This window comes from Peromyscus eremicus, chromosome 14 (assembly GCF_949786415.1).
Source record: "Peromyscus eremicus chromosome 14, PerEre_H2_v1, whole genome shotgun sequence".
Lineage (NCBI taxonomy): Eukaryota > Metazoa > Chordata > Mammalia > Rodentia > Cricetidae > Peromyscus > Peromyscus eremicus.
This window is the reverse complement of record NC_081430.1, coordinates 40,136,814-40,152,841: the sequence shown is the minus strand read 5'-3', so window position 1 is coordinate 40,152,841 and position 16,028 is coordinate 40,136,814. Positions and strand designations below refer to the sequence as shown.

At 39.9% G+C, this 16,028-nt stretch overlaps 1 protein-coding gene across 1 annotated transcript in view; it reads left to right on the top strand.

Moving 5' to 3' along the window:
• The window catches only part of Cep128 (centrosomal protein 128), a 334,023-nt gene that overhangs the window by 36,341 nt on the left and 281,654 nt on the right, over positions 1-16,028 (top strand). Inside the window, exons 6-9 of the mRNA XM_059279885.1 lie at positions 747-873; positions 2,863-2,978; positions 9,020-9,111; positions 14,171-14,243. Coding sequence (XP_059135868.1) covers positions 747-873; positions 2,863-2,978; positions 9,020-9,111; positions 14,171-14,243 — 408 coding nt within the window. The remainder of the gene's footprint in view (positions 1-746; positions 874-2,862; positions 2,979-9,019; positions 9,112-14,170; positions 14,244-16,028) is intronic.

Genomic DNA, 16,028 nt, shown 5'->3' with positions numbered 1-16,028 from the left:
AGGTAACTTAGCTTGAGCTGAGGTGTCCTAGAAGTCAGGGTGGACAGATTTTTCCTCTTTGTTTTTTTTCAGATGTTAGTTGAGGCTTCTTCTTAGGTCTACAACTGTTGGTTTGTCTGGATACTGTTCCCAGTATTTAGCCAATTTTGTTCAATATACATAGCTATTTTAGTATTCTAAGTGTACAAGCATGTGTGTGTTAACACCAGTAGTCCATAGTACATGCTGACATTTGTTCTCAGTTCTCTGGGATGTGTCTTCTTTCATTAAATGGATGTGATGTTCTGATGCTGTTGGGTGGTACGCTTTGTTCTAGTAGCCTCAGTCTCTTCAATAACTGTTCCATGCCCACTCTTACATGCCTGGGGTTTCTGACAGAATGTTTAGAAGAATGCTTTTTCTTTTTCCTTAAAATGTGTTGGCTGGCCTTGTTTTCTTTCTCCACAAATATGAGTTAATCATTTCAGTCTAGTTTGTAAGCCCTTAAATAAGGTGAATATCTCCTTTCTGGCCATAGGAAGAGAGGATAAAGTAGTAATAGTTACCGTTATAAGCCAGACCATAGCATTTGTTCTCTAAATACTTATGTTATTAGTTTTTCTATTTCATAACGTAACTCATTTCAGAATTCCTCGGATAGCCATGCTTTTTTCTTGGCAAGTCAGATATTTCAGGAACCACTGTCAGATGTCTCTACTGTGCTTAGGGGTTTCTTAAGAAGAGTAACTGTCCATCATCTTCTTCAGTTAAAGGAAGATTTGGAGCAGTCGATAAGCCAACTGCGGAGTCAGCGCTTACAGAGAAACTCAGGAGGGAGAAGCGCTTCTGTTACCAGCCTGAGTGCAAGTGATCTCGACGGTGGCACCGTGGCAGGTAAACCCCTCGTATGGTCTAAAAGTGATCGCGATGGTGGCACCGTGGCAGGTAAACCCCTCGTGTGGTCTAAAAGTGATCGCGATGGTGGCACCGTGGCAGGTAAACCCCTCGTGTGGTCCAAAAGTGATCGCGATGGTGGCACCGTGGCAGGTAAACCCCTCGTGTGGACTAAAAGTGATCTCGATGGTGGCACCGTGGCAGGTAAACCCCTCGTGTGGTCCAAAAGTGGTCTCGATGGTGGCACCGTGGCAGGTAAACCCCTCGTGTGGTCCAAAAGTGATCTCGATGGTGGCACCGTGGCAGGTAAACACCTCGTGTGGTCTAAAAGTGATCTCGATGGTGGCACTGTGGCAGGTAAATCCCTCGTGTGGTCCAAAAGTGATCTCGATGGTGGCACCGTGGCAGGTAAACCCCTCGTGTGGTCCAAAAGTGATCTCGATGGTGGCACCGTGGCAGGTAAACCCCTCGTGTGGTCTAAAAGTGATCTCGATGGTGGCACCGTGGCAGGTAAACCCCTCGTGTGGTCTAAAAGTGATCTCGATGGTGGCACCGTGGCAGGTAAACCCTTCGTGTGGTCTAAAAGCCTTTTTTCCTTTTTCAATTTCAAAAATATTTCTGAAGTACATACTGAATGCATTTAATCTTTGGAGAAATACACAAGATTATAGATCTTATGAATTATATACTACACATACACAACACATGCAGTTGTTGGACAGTATAGTGCATTTTTTAAAAGGGTCTTTGATAGTCTGGATTTGTTAGTTTTATTTTCCTCAGGCTGTGTAGACATGGAGCTTTACTCAACTAAGCTTGGATTTTAATTGCTGCCCAAGCTTCAAAACAAATGCACAACTTGAAATCTACTTTGGTATGTTTTCTTTCTAATCTTGTCCTGGAATAGTTGTTTTTAAAATTTCTGATTATCAAATATGCTGTAACACATGTGGTGGGGATGTTGTTCTGTACACTGTGAATATGTGCTGCTCTGATTAGTTGATAAATAAAATGCTGATTGGCCAGTAGCCAGGCAGGAAGTATAGGTGGGATAAGCAGACAAGGAGAATTCTGGGAAGAGGAAGGCTGAGTCAGGAGTCACAAGCCAGACACAGAGGAAACAAGATGACAAGGCAGAACTGAGAAAAAGGTACCAAGCCACATGGCAAAACATAGATAAGAATCATGGGTTAATTTAAATGTAAGAGCTAATCAGTAATAAGCCTGAGCTAATGGCCGAGCAGCTATAATTAATATAAGCCTCTGTGTGTTTGCTTGGGAGACTTGAGTGGGAGAGATTTGTCCCGACTGTTGGCCGGCTGAGACACAGAGAAACTTTCAGCTACATATATGTTAAAAGCAATTGAATTTTAGCCTTGGTATACAGCTAGATGCCAATGATTATGTTAAAATTTATTAAATACTTTGTTTGCTATAATTAATCTCATATTTCCCTGTAGTGCTGAGAAGCATGCTTGAATCACACAGAAACATCTACAGTGATGGGAGTGATTTAGTTGGATAAACATTGGTACTCTGCATTGTGAATACCGCTATTACTCATAGTAGTGATTAAAGTTGGACACTATCATTTATTTTTATGTAGTCTGTTTTTATTGATTGTTATGCACTGTTTTGGCTTTAGATTAATTGATGTGATATTTGCAAAGTTTGATCTTATTAGTGGGATATTATATTTTAGAGAGGATTTTAAGTATTTAATAATTATTTTTATGTAGGAGAAAATATGTTGCTGCTTTGGACAGTGTTAAAAATTGGACCTTTGGGCATGTTCTGTTTTCAGGCTAAGCTTGTTGTTCATTTTACCCACTTTAAGAGCAATGTTGTGATCTTTGGCTACGGCATGTTACTTGGAAAGCCTAGGCTAAAGTAACTGTATTTCATGTCTGCTCTTCAGTATCAAGTGAAATTTTAGATTGTTCTCATGCAGTGTTTTAATGCTCCTTTCTTCTTCTTTGCATTGGAAAGAGAGTCTTCGCTTTACACCTACCTCACCGCTGAAGGACTATGATTCCCAGGGTATTAAACGAAACAGGTCCAGAACTGGGGTTCGGTTTGTTCGGGAGACAGACGACATGGCCCAGGTACTTTGTCACATTGGGTAGTTTATCTGTCACGTCCTCTATTTATATATAAATGACTTTATGGGCATATCTTAACTAAGAATTTGATCATAAATAGTTTTGCATAGATTTTTTCTTTTTAAGCCAAATATATTTTATATTCAATGTACAGATACTTTTTTTATTTTTTAAAATTGAGAGGAGTCCCCAGTGCAGCAGACAAGTCCCACATGTCCCTTCTCTGTTCCTTGTCTTTAGCAGCTGCTCCAACTAGGAAGAACATTTCTTACAATTTGTGAATGTATTTTCTGTGTACTAATCTGTATCATATGTTTTGGATTTTGTTGTGGAGCATTATATTTTGAAGATTTATAAAAGAGAGTTCTCAAAAAAAAGAAAGAAATAGAAATGGCTAAGAAATATTTTAAAAAGTTCAACAACCTTAGCTGTCAGGGGAAATGCAAATTAAAACTGCTTTGAGATTTTTGCCTTATCCCAGTCAGAATGGCTAAGATCAGTGAAGCAAATGACAACAGATTCACAATATCTAGGAAGTTGAAACAATCTAGATGCCCATCAGTGGATGAATTGATAATGAAAATGTGGTGTGTGTAATAGTAGAATATTATTGATCCATAAAAAAATGAAAAATTGAAATTCACAGGTAAATAGTTGGAATTGAAACAATCATTCTGAGTAAGATAACCCAGACCCACAAAGACAAATATTGTATATTCTTTGTCATATATTGATGCTAGCTTTGAATCTTTAGATATGTATGTTTGGATTGGAGCATATCCATAGAAGTCAGGAAACTAGTAAGGGGCCATATTGTAGTGAGTGGCTCTCAAGTGAGGTAGGGGGATAGAATGCAGGTGATATGAAGTAGGAAAATAGTGAAACAGAAAGGGTTAAATGTGGTGGGTGTTGGGAAGGGTGGGTAGAACAGAGTGTGGGGAAGGATATCTAATAGTGAACATATTTGAAGAAGCCATGTGGAAACCCACTACTAAAGAAGCTTCCTAAAAATATACATATACATACACACATACATGTCTGGCACCATACACTGAGCCAAAACACATGACTGCCTAAGTCATAGGGAAGAATCTAATGCTATTATTCTACTAAATGGACATAGAAAGAACCTGCCCGCCCTCCCTCCAGCCCCCCGACCAGGTCATACCCTTAAACCCGTAGATTAAACCATCTTTCAACCCTTTTTTTTTTTTTTTTTTTTTTTTTTTGTAGTAGATGGTGATGAATACAGAGACCCACAGATGGTCAATGTGCAGATAATGAGACTGGGACCCTCAGTTCTAAATGGGACCTCTATATTATACCCTCTCCTGCCAAGGCTCAGGGATCATTACGGAGGCAGTGGTGGAAAGATTGTCAGAGCCTGGTGTAGCAGACATCTGCAGCACCATAGTGTTTGGCAGACATGACAAGGCCTTTGCACACATGAATTCATTGCAGCTATGACTATATTCTAAAGAACTATGCAAGATCAAAGTCAGTCAAAGTCCCAGCACAGAAGGGGGAAAGGCTCATGAATTCCACTGTTGGCTATTGATAGCTATTGGCATTGTGCGAGCTTTCTTCGTGAATGTGATCCCTGAGAGGCTACACACGCTCCAGGAGATAGTCCTGCACCCATGCCCATACAGTACTGTGTAGTCAGTAGGGTTCAAAACAAAGCACACGGAGTTGGGAGGGACAAGTGTTGGGGGCACAGGGAAGGAATTGAGGGGTTGGGAGTGGATTTGACCAGATACATTATAAACGTGCATGGAACTCTCAAACAATAAAAAGAATTAAAATTGAGTGTCTTACCTAATATTGCTGTGATGAAACACCATGACCAAAGCAACTTGGACAGGAAAGGATTTATTTGACCTACAGGTTCATACCACTACTCATCACTGAAGGAAGTCAGGCTAGGAACTCAAACAGGGCAGGAATCTGGAGACAGGAGCTGATGCAGAGCATGGGGATGTGCTGCTGACTGGTTTGTTGTTCATGGATTTCTTAGTCTACTTTCTTATAGAAACTGGGTCACCAGCCCAGGTTTGGCACCACCCATAATGGGCTTCCCCCCTCCCCCCCATCAATCACTAAGTACGAAAATGCCTTAGAGCCAGATATATGGAGGATTTTCTCAATCGAGGTTTGTTCCTTTCAGATAGCTCTAGTTTGTGTCAAGTTGACATAAAACTAGCCATAAAAAACCAGTTGAATTTAGTTGGATGTATTTTATTTTTTCATTTCCTGTGCAGGTGCTAAGTTAGCTTGCTAGGTTGAAACAGAGATGAACAAACGTGGCAGGCAAACACATTAAAGGTAGCCTCTGGGGAGCCAAAATGTGTTGGTGTTGCTTTGAGGAAAGAAAAACCAGCACTTCTCTTGGGTTAATTTGACCAAGAGTAAGCCCATGTTTGAATCCTCCATTTCTCTCCCTGTCTCTTCTGTCTGTCTGTAGTTTGTGATTTCTGGCCTGTCTGTAGTCTGTTCTATGTAACTGATGTAGTCTGTATGTAACTGATATGTCCCTGTCACCTGCCCGTCCCTAACCAAGGGCTTTCCTCTGTATTTAGTGAACAGTACAGGAAAATTTATACAGGAATGGGAGATACTTCACAGAACTCTTTAACAGAGTTTTACAAGGGATTAAGTCACTGATTCAAATTGATCCCAACTGATCCCAAAGAAGTCAGTACTGCAAAGTGCCATTACCAAGCAGTGTGCTGTTTCCAGCATTTATGGTGGGTATTTGTTGTGTAAGGTTGCTTTTGATCTGTTTTCTCTTTTCAACAAATGACTAACATACCTTCATACACAGCTACATACACACAGTGCATTGCTCTCTGGGCCAGGGATATGGAAGAATACATATGAAAGCTATAGATTACACGAAAAATCCAAAGTAAGAAAGGTTGATTTTTATATTGTTCTCTTAAAGGCTGACTACATAGCAGGTGTGCTGGTTGGTTTTTGTGACATGTCTGGGGGGAAGGGATCCTAATTGAGAAAATGCCTCCGTAAGATTGGCCTATAGGCAAGTCTGTATTAACAGTTGGTGTGGGGGAGCCCCACTCACTGTGGGCAGTGCCATCCCTGGGCAGGTGGTCCCAGATGGTATAAGAAAGTAAGCTGAGCAAGTCACGAGGAGCAAGCCAGTGGGCAGCATCCTTCCTGACCTCTGAACTGGCTGCAGTCATGGCCTGATTTCCTTTGGACAATGGACCAAAAGGTGAAATAAGCTCTCCCTTTTGGTCATGGCAATAGAAACCCTAATTAAAACAGAAGGCTATCAGGTTTAGTCTTAAGTGTCTTCAAGGTGTGTTATTAACTCAGCTGTGAGGCCTAGCAAATATACTAGTCTCTTTGAATGTGAGAGATATTTCCATAAAAGAATGTCATCACATTTGTATGGTTGATTAAGTTTTTTTCTAATATTGGTATTTTTCTAATTGTTGAATAATTGATGGAACTACTTTATGTTAAGTAAGAAATTTGAAAATGTATTCCCCAAAGAGTTTTGCAGTATTCTAATAGTTTCTATGAATGTATTTCTTCCTCTGCTTCTTTTCTTTTCTTTCTTTCTTATGTATATAGTGTACATCCTGCATATATTCCTGCAGGCTAGAAGAGGGTACTAGATCTCATTACAGATGGTTGTGAGCCTCCGTGTGGTTATTGGGAATTGAACTCAGGACCTCTGGAAGAGCAGCCCCTGCTCTTAACCTCTGAGCCATCTCTCCAGCCCCTTCCTCTGCTTCTTCAAGGCTTTTTTTTTTTTTCTTGGTTTTCTTTTTGCAGAGATGAATTTTTCACTTGTTGTCTTAGGTAGCTGAATTAATTAGGAAAGGGTGGGAACAACGTCCCACTTTGGCATCTTTGTTTTGACAGTTTCAGGAGTAGGTGCTCAAAGGCTGTTTCAGGAAATTCACCTGTGGCTGTTGCTTTCTTCAGCGTAATGTAAAACAGACTCAGATGCATTAGGAAACACCTTGTAGGAATCTTCCCATGAATGTATTCTTTTTAAAGTATAACTTGCTAATAGACTGTAGGATTGAACAGGACAGAGGATTGTTTTGACATTACTCATTCAATTTTCATTTTCTGCACTTCATTTCTGTTTTTGGGACAGTGCTTATACTTGGAATCAGTAATGAGCGAAACCCTCTCCTTTTCATTGAGTTTATATTCTGGATAGGGTAGGTAGCTAGGTATTCATCTAGTGCACATTAGTGCACTATAATGTGAACTAAGAAGCATGCTATCATGGAAAGAAATACAAGTCATGGGGCGAGCGTGTAGTAGACATGTGACCTACCTAAAGGCTGATTGAATGAACATCTGGAAATGGATGGAGTCATCCGAGAGAGGACAGTTAGCTTGGCAAGAGGGAAGACAACACCTAGGGACGCTGTAAGGCAGTCCATGGGCTGAAAGATGTACAAGGGCTGATGGTCAGTAGTCAGTGTGGACACATGAACTAGGATAGTGTTATGTTCAGGTGGGAACTGATGGCCATTTGCATTAGGATATGTGGAGTTGGAGAGAAGGAAGTAGATTTTAAAGGTATGAAATGGATAAAATTGATAGGGTTTGAAGGTTAGATAACTGCATGGGGAAGGCAGGGATCCTCAGAATCTGTTTTACAGATTGGGATTCGTGACTTCCTGATGGCAAAGCTAAGTGGATTCTATTGTTCATCTGTAATCCCATTTTCTTCAGATGACCTTTGGCTCTTCTTAACTGTGTGTTTTTTAGGCCCCAGTGAAAGTCTGTGTTATGTTTACATGCTTTTCTCCCATAGTAAGTTGTCATATGCTTATTTCCCAGTAGGTGGCCAGCACTGATTAGTTGTTCAGTGAGCATTGTTGAAGTGCGTATTTCTTGTTTTGGTAAATCTTTTTAACTTAAAATTATTTTATTATAAACTAATACTAAGTGTATATATTTATAGCTAAGGCACAATAGATTGAATACCATGTATTCACCACCTAGGACAAGACATAGATTGTTTTACACTCCTAAGTAGGCTCCTCCTTTCAGGAATGGGTATACCTTGACCTGACTTTAGACACACTAAAAAAAAAAAAAAAAAAAAAAAAAAAAAAATTAAAAATTTTATGTGTGTGTGTGGTTTTTGTTTACATGTATGTCTGTGCAACACATGTACTTGGTACCCACAGAGGTCAAAAGAAGATATCTGATCTTCTGGAACCAGAATTACAGATGGTTGTGAGTTACTATATGGTTGTTTGAAATACAACCTGTTTCCTATGGAGGAGCAGCCAATGCTCTCAGCTGCTGAGGCATCTCTCCTGCCCTATCTTGACTTGCATTCATTATTTCTGTTTTTTAAAAAAACCTTGGCTATGTTTTATTGCTTGTTGCCTGCCTGTGAACTGCATAAATTGAATGCTATCATACATCATTATGTTTTGCCATCTAGCCTTGCTGATGTGCAATGGTTTTGATGATGTTTGCACTGCTGTATGATCCTCTCAAAGAATACATACGAAATACTGTGTTCTGCTTTGTGGGGTTGAATTTAGCATTCTTGTTAGGAATAATGTGGCTCCATGCTTTCTTGTACATGGTTGCTCATGTGTTGGCAGTAGTGTCTTGGCATGTGATACTGACCAGGCATGTGGGCTGATGTGGTAAAGAGTTCTTGTATCACAGCATGTTCGTTTGCTTTTGGTTAGTTCTGCACTCTAGTGGCATGGTTGACAGCGATGACAGAATGTGCAGTTCGGAAATACTTGTTATCTCCTGGTCACAAAAGGGGTGAAATTGCTATGCTGGGGAGAATATGATGGCCACTGTTAGGCTTACCTGTGAAAGACGTGTGTCTTAATGACAAGTATCTATTGATTATTAATGATGATACAGAATTTGGTTCTTTTTGTGGAAGAGAGCTCTTCCTTTGGTCGATTCATTCATTCATTCATTCATCCACTTATTTGTTTGTTTGTTTGTTTATTTATTTATTTGTGGAAGAGCTAGCAGAACCCTAAGTGGCTAAATGTGCTTTGCTTTCATAGCTGCATGCATTTCATCAGTCCCTCCGAGACCTCAGCAGTGAACAAGTTCGGCTTGGAGATGATTTCAACAAGGAGATTTCCAGAAGAAGCCGGTAAAATGGCGACAGGGTTTTCCTGGGAGGCGTGAATTATCAAAAGAATAAATTCATTTCCGCAACGACTTGTTTACATAGATTAAGAAAATGATGTTGTGCTTTTATATGAGTATGTTAAGATTTATTTTTTTTGTGTGTGTTTATATACACGTGTGAATGTGTGTTCCTGTATGTGCAGATGCATGTGCATGTGTGTGCAAATGGAGGCTGTAGCTCAAACTTGAGTATTCTTAGGAGCCATTGGCCTTAAATTTTAGTTATTTGTTTGTGTATATGCACTATGTATGTGGACATGTGTGTGTGAATGTCTGGAGGCCAGTTGAGGTGTCTGATCTTCTGGAGCTAGAGTTACAGGCAGTTGTTAGTTGCCTGGTCTTTTGAAAGAGCAGCAAATGCTCTTAACCACTGGACTATCTCTTCATCCCTGTACCATATTTTTTTGAGATAGGGTCTCTCACTGGGGCCGATGCTCATTGATTAGGATATCTGGCTAGCAATTTCTATGGGTTTTCCTATCTTTACCTACCAAGTGCTTGGCTGACAAGCTCATTACCACCCAGTTTTTTACATGGGTGCGAGAGAGTGAACACAGGTCCTCATGGTTGTGTGACTAACATCTTAGCAACTCAGCTATGTCCTCAGTCTCTAGTATTTATTAATAACACAACTCAAAGCCTTTTAAATTTATATAGCTTATCATGACTCATTGATTTTTGCTGCAGTGAGTTCAAACTCTAGCTGTCAAATATATCAAGTATAGTCTGTACAACTTTGCTGTGGGATGGTCTGTATGTCAAGTGTGTTGCTGATTGGTCAATAAATAAATCACTGATTGGTCAGTGGCCAGGCAGGAAGTATAGGCGGGACAAGGAGAAGAATAAAGCTGGGAAGTGGAAGGCTGAGTCAGAGAGACACTGCCAGCCGCCACGATGACAAACAGCATGTGAAGATGCCGGTAAGCCAGGAGCCACGTGGCAAGGTATAGATTTATAGAAATGGATTAATTTAAGCTGTAAGAACAGTTAGCAAGAAGGCCATACAGTTTGTAAGCAATATAAGTCTCTGTGTTTACTTGGTCGGGTCTGAGCGGCTGTGGGACTGGCAGGTGAGAGAGATTTGTCCTGACTGTGGGCCAGGCAGGAAAACTCTAGCTACACAACTTGCCTGATTTTAGAAGAGGAAGACAGGAAAGTTAGGAGTAAATTCTAGATTTCTAAAAACACTTTTACTTAATAGAATGCTGATATCATGAATAGATACATTATGAGAGACATTAGTAAAGAAGATGTACTTAGATATTTCAGGGAGAGAGAGGAGACAGACAGACAGATGTAGAGGTAGAGACTGGCTAGTTTGTTTACTGACTTTTAGCAGTTCAGGGAGAAAAATAGAACCTGTACCTCGTCTGTGTGTAGACCCAAGCCTTTTAGAATCTGATACCTTAGTTGACCTGCGACCTTTGAAAGCCTGTGGTTAAAGAGCCTGCAGTTAAACTGCAAACTTTGGCCGGTTTTGGAGCGTTCCCAAAAGCCGTCACATAATACAAAATAATATAAAAATTCCTCACTCTTTCATTTTCTTCATCAACGGTAACAAGTGCTCTACTTGGGTCATTTTTTGTTTATTAAAGAAGTTTTTGTTTATTAAAGTTTTTGTTTATTAAAGAAGTTAAGGTTTTTATATTTTCTGAGAGTTAGATTCTAGAAGGCTCATTGCATAAAGACCTGATGACCTGAGTTCTGTCCCCAGGCTCTACATGGTGAAAGGAGCGAACCAACTCCTACAAGTTGTCATCTGACTTCCACATGCATGTGTTTTCACCCGTAATAAATAAATAAGAAGTAAAGTCTCTATACATCAAAGGTTAGGGAGTGAGAAAAGTCAGGTGAAATTCCAGTTCTATGTTTATTTGCATATTCTGGCTAAATTCTGTTACATACCAGTTCAGTGAGTACAGCTGTCAGCTGTATCGAGTACAGTCTGGGCAACTTCCCTGATTTTAGAAGAGGAGGGCAGGAAAGTTCGGGCTAGAATCAAGACTCTGCCATCATTAGTGTTATTAGTACTGCCGGTAACAAACACTCACGGTATTTACCCTAAGCTGTCAGGTTTTTTTTTTGCAAGAACTATGGCATAGTCATTATTTTCTTCATTTAATGGATGAGGAAATGGGCACAGTGAGATGAAATTAGTCTGTTGGCTGGAGATGGAAAATGAGAAATGCAGGGTCAGAATTGAAATCTGGGCAGTAAGGCCCCAGAGCCTCTGCCCGTTACCACACACATACACTGTGGTTCAAGATCGTTTTCACATGTAGCTGATGTGGAAGATCATTTTCACATGTAGCTGATGTGGATGGAGCTACTGACTTGTGAGCTTAATTACTGGAAAGACAGAGAACTTAATGCTTGTATTTCTTTTGACAAGGTGATAAAATTGACAGAAAGCATTGTTTTAGTCTGGAATGATTTTTCTGTGTAGACTTTCTCCATTTGGAACAAGTGTCAATGAAGCGCTGGGTGCTTGAGTTTGGGGACTGTTGTCTTGGAGGGAGGTCCTGGAGGAGATGTGCAGATGGGCTGGTGGACTGGTTATGTGGTCCCCAGCAAACGCAGTGTTGTCCTGCGGCTCTTCTGACCTAGAAACCACACCATTTGGGAAATGCCTGTCATTTGGAGGCACAGGTGAGGCAGAGAAACTTTATTTACTCTCGAGTAGAAATCAGATTTTATTTCTATTTAAATTTGTGAAATGAGATGACATTGAATTGTAGAGGAGTAAAATCGAACACTTTGCCTTTATCAGTAATTGTATTCATGTTTCTAAATATACTGGATATGTTTCTAAACATACTGGATAGGAAATAATTTGATTCAGAAGTGTTAGTATTCCCATTTAATTACTTATTTATTTTTTTCTTTTTTAATTATTTATTTTTTTTCTTTTTCTTTTTTGAGACAAGGTCTTACTGTAGCTCTGTAGATCAGGCTGGTCTTGAACTCACAGAGACCCACCTGCCTCTGCCTCCCAAGTGCTGGAGTTAAAGGCGTGCACCACCCCATCTGGCTTAATTTTTTGTTTTTTTGACTTTTCAAAATTATATTGACTTATGAAAACACAGAGAAATGAGCTTTAAACTGGGTGCCCTATGGAGAACAGATTTGAAAAGTGTGAACTGGAAGTCTGTTGCTTTAGTGTGTCAGAACTGGTGATGGCTTGTCCAGGGAGAAGTCAGGAGAGGGAGGACAGGGGTCTGTTTCAGAACACATTATTGGAGGCCGAAGAGTCAGGATTTGGTAATGGAGTGTATACGAAGGATGCATAGCAAGGGTAACTCACAGATTTCTACTTGAGAAGCTAGTAAACAACAATTCTCCTTTATGATATTAGAAAGGTTGGTCGAGGGAGCCGAGGGGTAGAAATCAAGAGGCTTTCTTGGATATGTTAGATTTGATATTCCTGTGAGATATCCAAGAAGAAATGTAAAATAGCCAATCCTTAGGGTAAAAGAAAAGAAAATCTGGGTTAGATATATGAGTTTCAGGCATGCTTGGCATATAAAAGTGCTGTGGTAACGGATGACATAAAGAGAAAAACTATAGAGAAGCATCAGGGCCTGAGCTGAGTACCAGAGAGGTCAGATATTAAGGAGTCTTGTCTATGATGTGGACCTGGCGAGAAGGTCAGATGATGAGAACTGGGAAACCCAGGAGAGAATGGGAACTTCCAAATCAAGAGGGAGGTAAAAAGAACACATTTTCTTAGCTCTTAAGATACTTCTCTCTGAGAAATTATCTAAATATAAACTATATAAGTACAATAGTAATAATGATGAGGAAGATACAAATTAGAAGAAGTAGTGGATATTGTGAAATACAGCAGTCAAAAGGTGTCTTCTGAGATTACCAGGTTATTCCAGCAATGTCGGGTGTGCTGGCTTAATATTATAGAGACAGTCGCTTTCCTTTGTACCAGCAATAAGTAATTAGAAAGTTAAAAAAATGAAGCAAAATAGTAAAGCTATCCTAATAACCCAGTGAAAATAATCTCCAAATGACAGCCACACACCAAGCCTGCAGTTCAGCCAAGTTAGAGTAAGAAAGTAAGTGGCCTTTGAGAAGAATGTTGCCAAGGGGAATAATGACTGGATTATGTGTATATGGATAGTTCATGCAGGAAGGGGGATATCAGTGGACAAGATGAGTATCACCAAACGATGATGAGAATTAGGAGGAAATAAAAGCCCCAGAGTGACATTCAGAGTAACGATCTAAGTGTGAGGCTTATTGAAATGTGCGTGATAGAAGGCGAACAAGAGCCTCTGTCTACAAGTTTGAAGGACACCCTGTGTAACACGCACTTTGTGAAATCACACAGGTAACCAGTAGCAATCAATATTCCCAGTATTGCCGAGGAGTTAGTGAGCTAGATACTTCACAACAAGGAGTCAGTCGATAGTCTTGGAAGGATTATGAATGGAGAAGGCGTTGGAGTACGAGTCGGGAGTGCATCCAAAGGGAGTAGAGATGGGAGGGAGGCCTTTCCTTGCAAGTCTTTTGGACTACATGAGTGCTGCTGTCACTAATTTGATGCACTAACAAGGATGGAGTTTGTGTATCTCAAACAGGTTGTGAGATCAAGAGTTTTATTTCCCCCCCTTTTTTTTAGTACTTATTTTTTGTTTCTTCCTAATTTGAGACCGAGGACTGATGGTGATGATGCTCAAAGTTGGGGCCCCAGGTCCAGAGCTTCAGCATTATGTAGGAATGTGCAGAAATGCCCAATCTTGGGCCCTATCCCTGATGTGCTAATTCTGATATTTCGTGGGTAGGGCCCCTTTGGCATGTTTTAACACACACTCGAGGAGACTTCAGTTGAGAATAATAGAATAACAATTACTGTGAGGCGTGGGAGTGTAGCTCAGTAAGAAAGCACTTGCCTAGGATGTGCTTTGGTTTGATTTGGTTCCCAGCTCAAAACAATGATGACATCAACAAACACCACTGTACCTTTAAACGATTTAGTTAGCTTGACACCTGTTTCTTTCTTTGCTTAGGTCGGATGCTGAAACAAAAAGGGTTTTGGAAGAATTGACTGAAAAGCTTCATGAAGCCCAGAAACAAGATGTGGTGAGGAGTCCTTCTTTATAAAGCTTTGTTTCATAAGCTGTGAGTGGTGGTGCATACTTGCAGTTCCAGCCCTTCGGAGGCTGAGGCGGAGGATACCAAGTTTGAAGCCAGCTTGGGTAATGTAGATGGTTCTAGACTAGTCTGAATGCATAGCAAGACACTGTTGCCCCCCTTAGGAAAATATCCAAAAAACGAAACCAAACTTTCAGACCAAAGTTTTTTTCCACTTGTAGATAAATGGGAGAATGGGACCAGTGGTCAGACTCTAATGATGCTTAGCGGAGTAACTTTTTGGGTACAAATATGTCATTTTGTCAAAACGTATGTTCTTGTACCTATTATGAAATGTTTGTGCATTTAGTGAATTTAAGTTTGAAATCTCATAATAGTAGTAGATAACAGGTAGAATTAATTTTTAAATTTTGAAATTGTAGACTTTTTTATGAATATTTGAAAGCTATTTTGAAGTTATGATCAGTGGTTCTCTAAGTTTTTATTAAGTATTTGAGAGGTGCACCTGCTTCATTTGGAGGCTGTGGAACACTCACTGTTAGGTATGTTCAGACTACCTCCATGACTCTATAGTCACGGGGGCTGTGGGTCATCATTGTTTGCTCTGATGATTAGTCATCCTTGTCCATGTGACTGGATTTAGAAGCTCCTGAAGATGGGTGAGGCACACACTGGTGAGCTTGTGAGGGCTGTTCTGGGGAGGATTATCTAAAAGGAGACATCTTCCCTGAATGTGGGAGATAGCACGTAATAGGCTAGGGTCTAGACAAAATGTAAGGGGAGAAAGGAGAAAGCCAGCCAAGTTCTAGCAAATGTGAAAATCCCCCTACTTGAAACTGGTCTGTCAGGTCCTTGGTAACAGTGACAAGAAATGTAATGAATATACTATTTATTGAATATAGTGATGTTTGAAAGTTTCCTAATGACCATGTTTTATTGTTCATGTATTTATTTTTATCAAATCTTTATCCTTGAGTCTAGTCTAGCCTGGGCTACATATTGAGACTCAGTTTCAAAACATTACACTGTAAACAAATAATATTTTTACCCTCATTCCGGTTTTCTTTTTTCTTTCTTTTCTTTCTTTCTTTCTTTCTTTCTTTCTTTCTTTCTTTCTTTCTTTCTTTCTTTCTTTCTTTCTTTCTTTCTTTCTTTCTTCTTTCTTCCTTCCTTCCTTCCTTCCTTCCTTCCTTCCTTCCTTCCTTCCTTCCTTTCTTCCTTCCTTCCTTCCTTTCTTTCTTTCGAGAAAAATATTAATAGAAAGTTTCACTAAAGTGTTAACAAACTTGTCAACTCCAGGAACAATTTTTCCACTTCCCACATTTTGTTTTTCCAAGATAAGAGAAGTCAATAGAATTTTTTTCTCCTAAATATTTTATTCAAATTTAACTTCCTGTTTAAGCAGACTATATTTCTTTTAGTGTTTATAATTCTCCATGGGCAGGTAGAGTACATCCTGGAATTTGAATGTTTGAATGTAGCTGCGTGTGTCAAGAGAAGGATGTCCCCTGTCTTCAAAGAGATGACTCAGTGGCTACCGTAGAGAAATGTGCCCATTTCAGAAACAGGAAAACTTTGCTTTATCACTCACCTTTCCTCTGTGCTATTCTTGTTTTTGGGAAGAGCCATAGGGAAATGCAGACTTAATATTTGTCTTCTGGGGAAGTCAACAGACTCTTTCCCATTAAGACTGGGGAGTGGGTAGCTGACTAGGGTGGGGGATGCTTACATTGTCACATGAAGTCCTAGATTTTTTTCCAGGTATATCAGTTT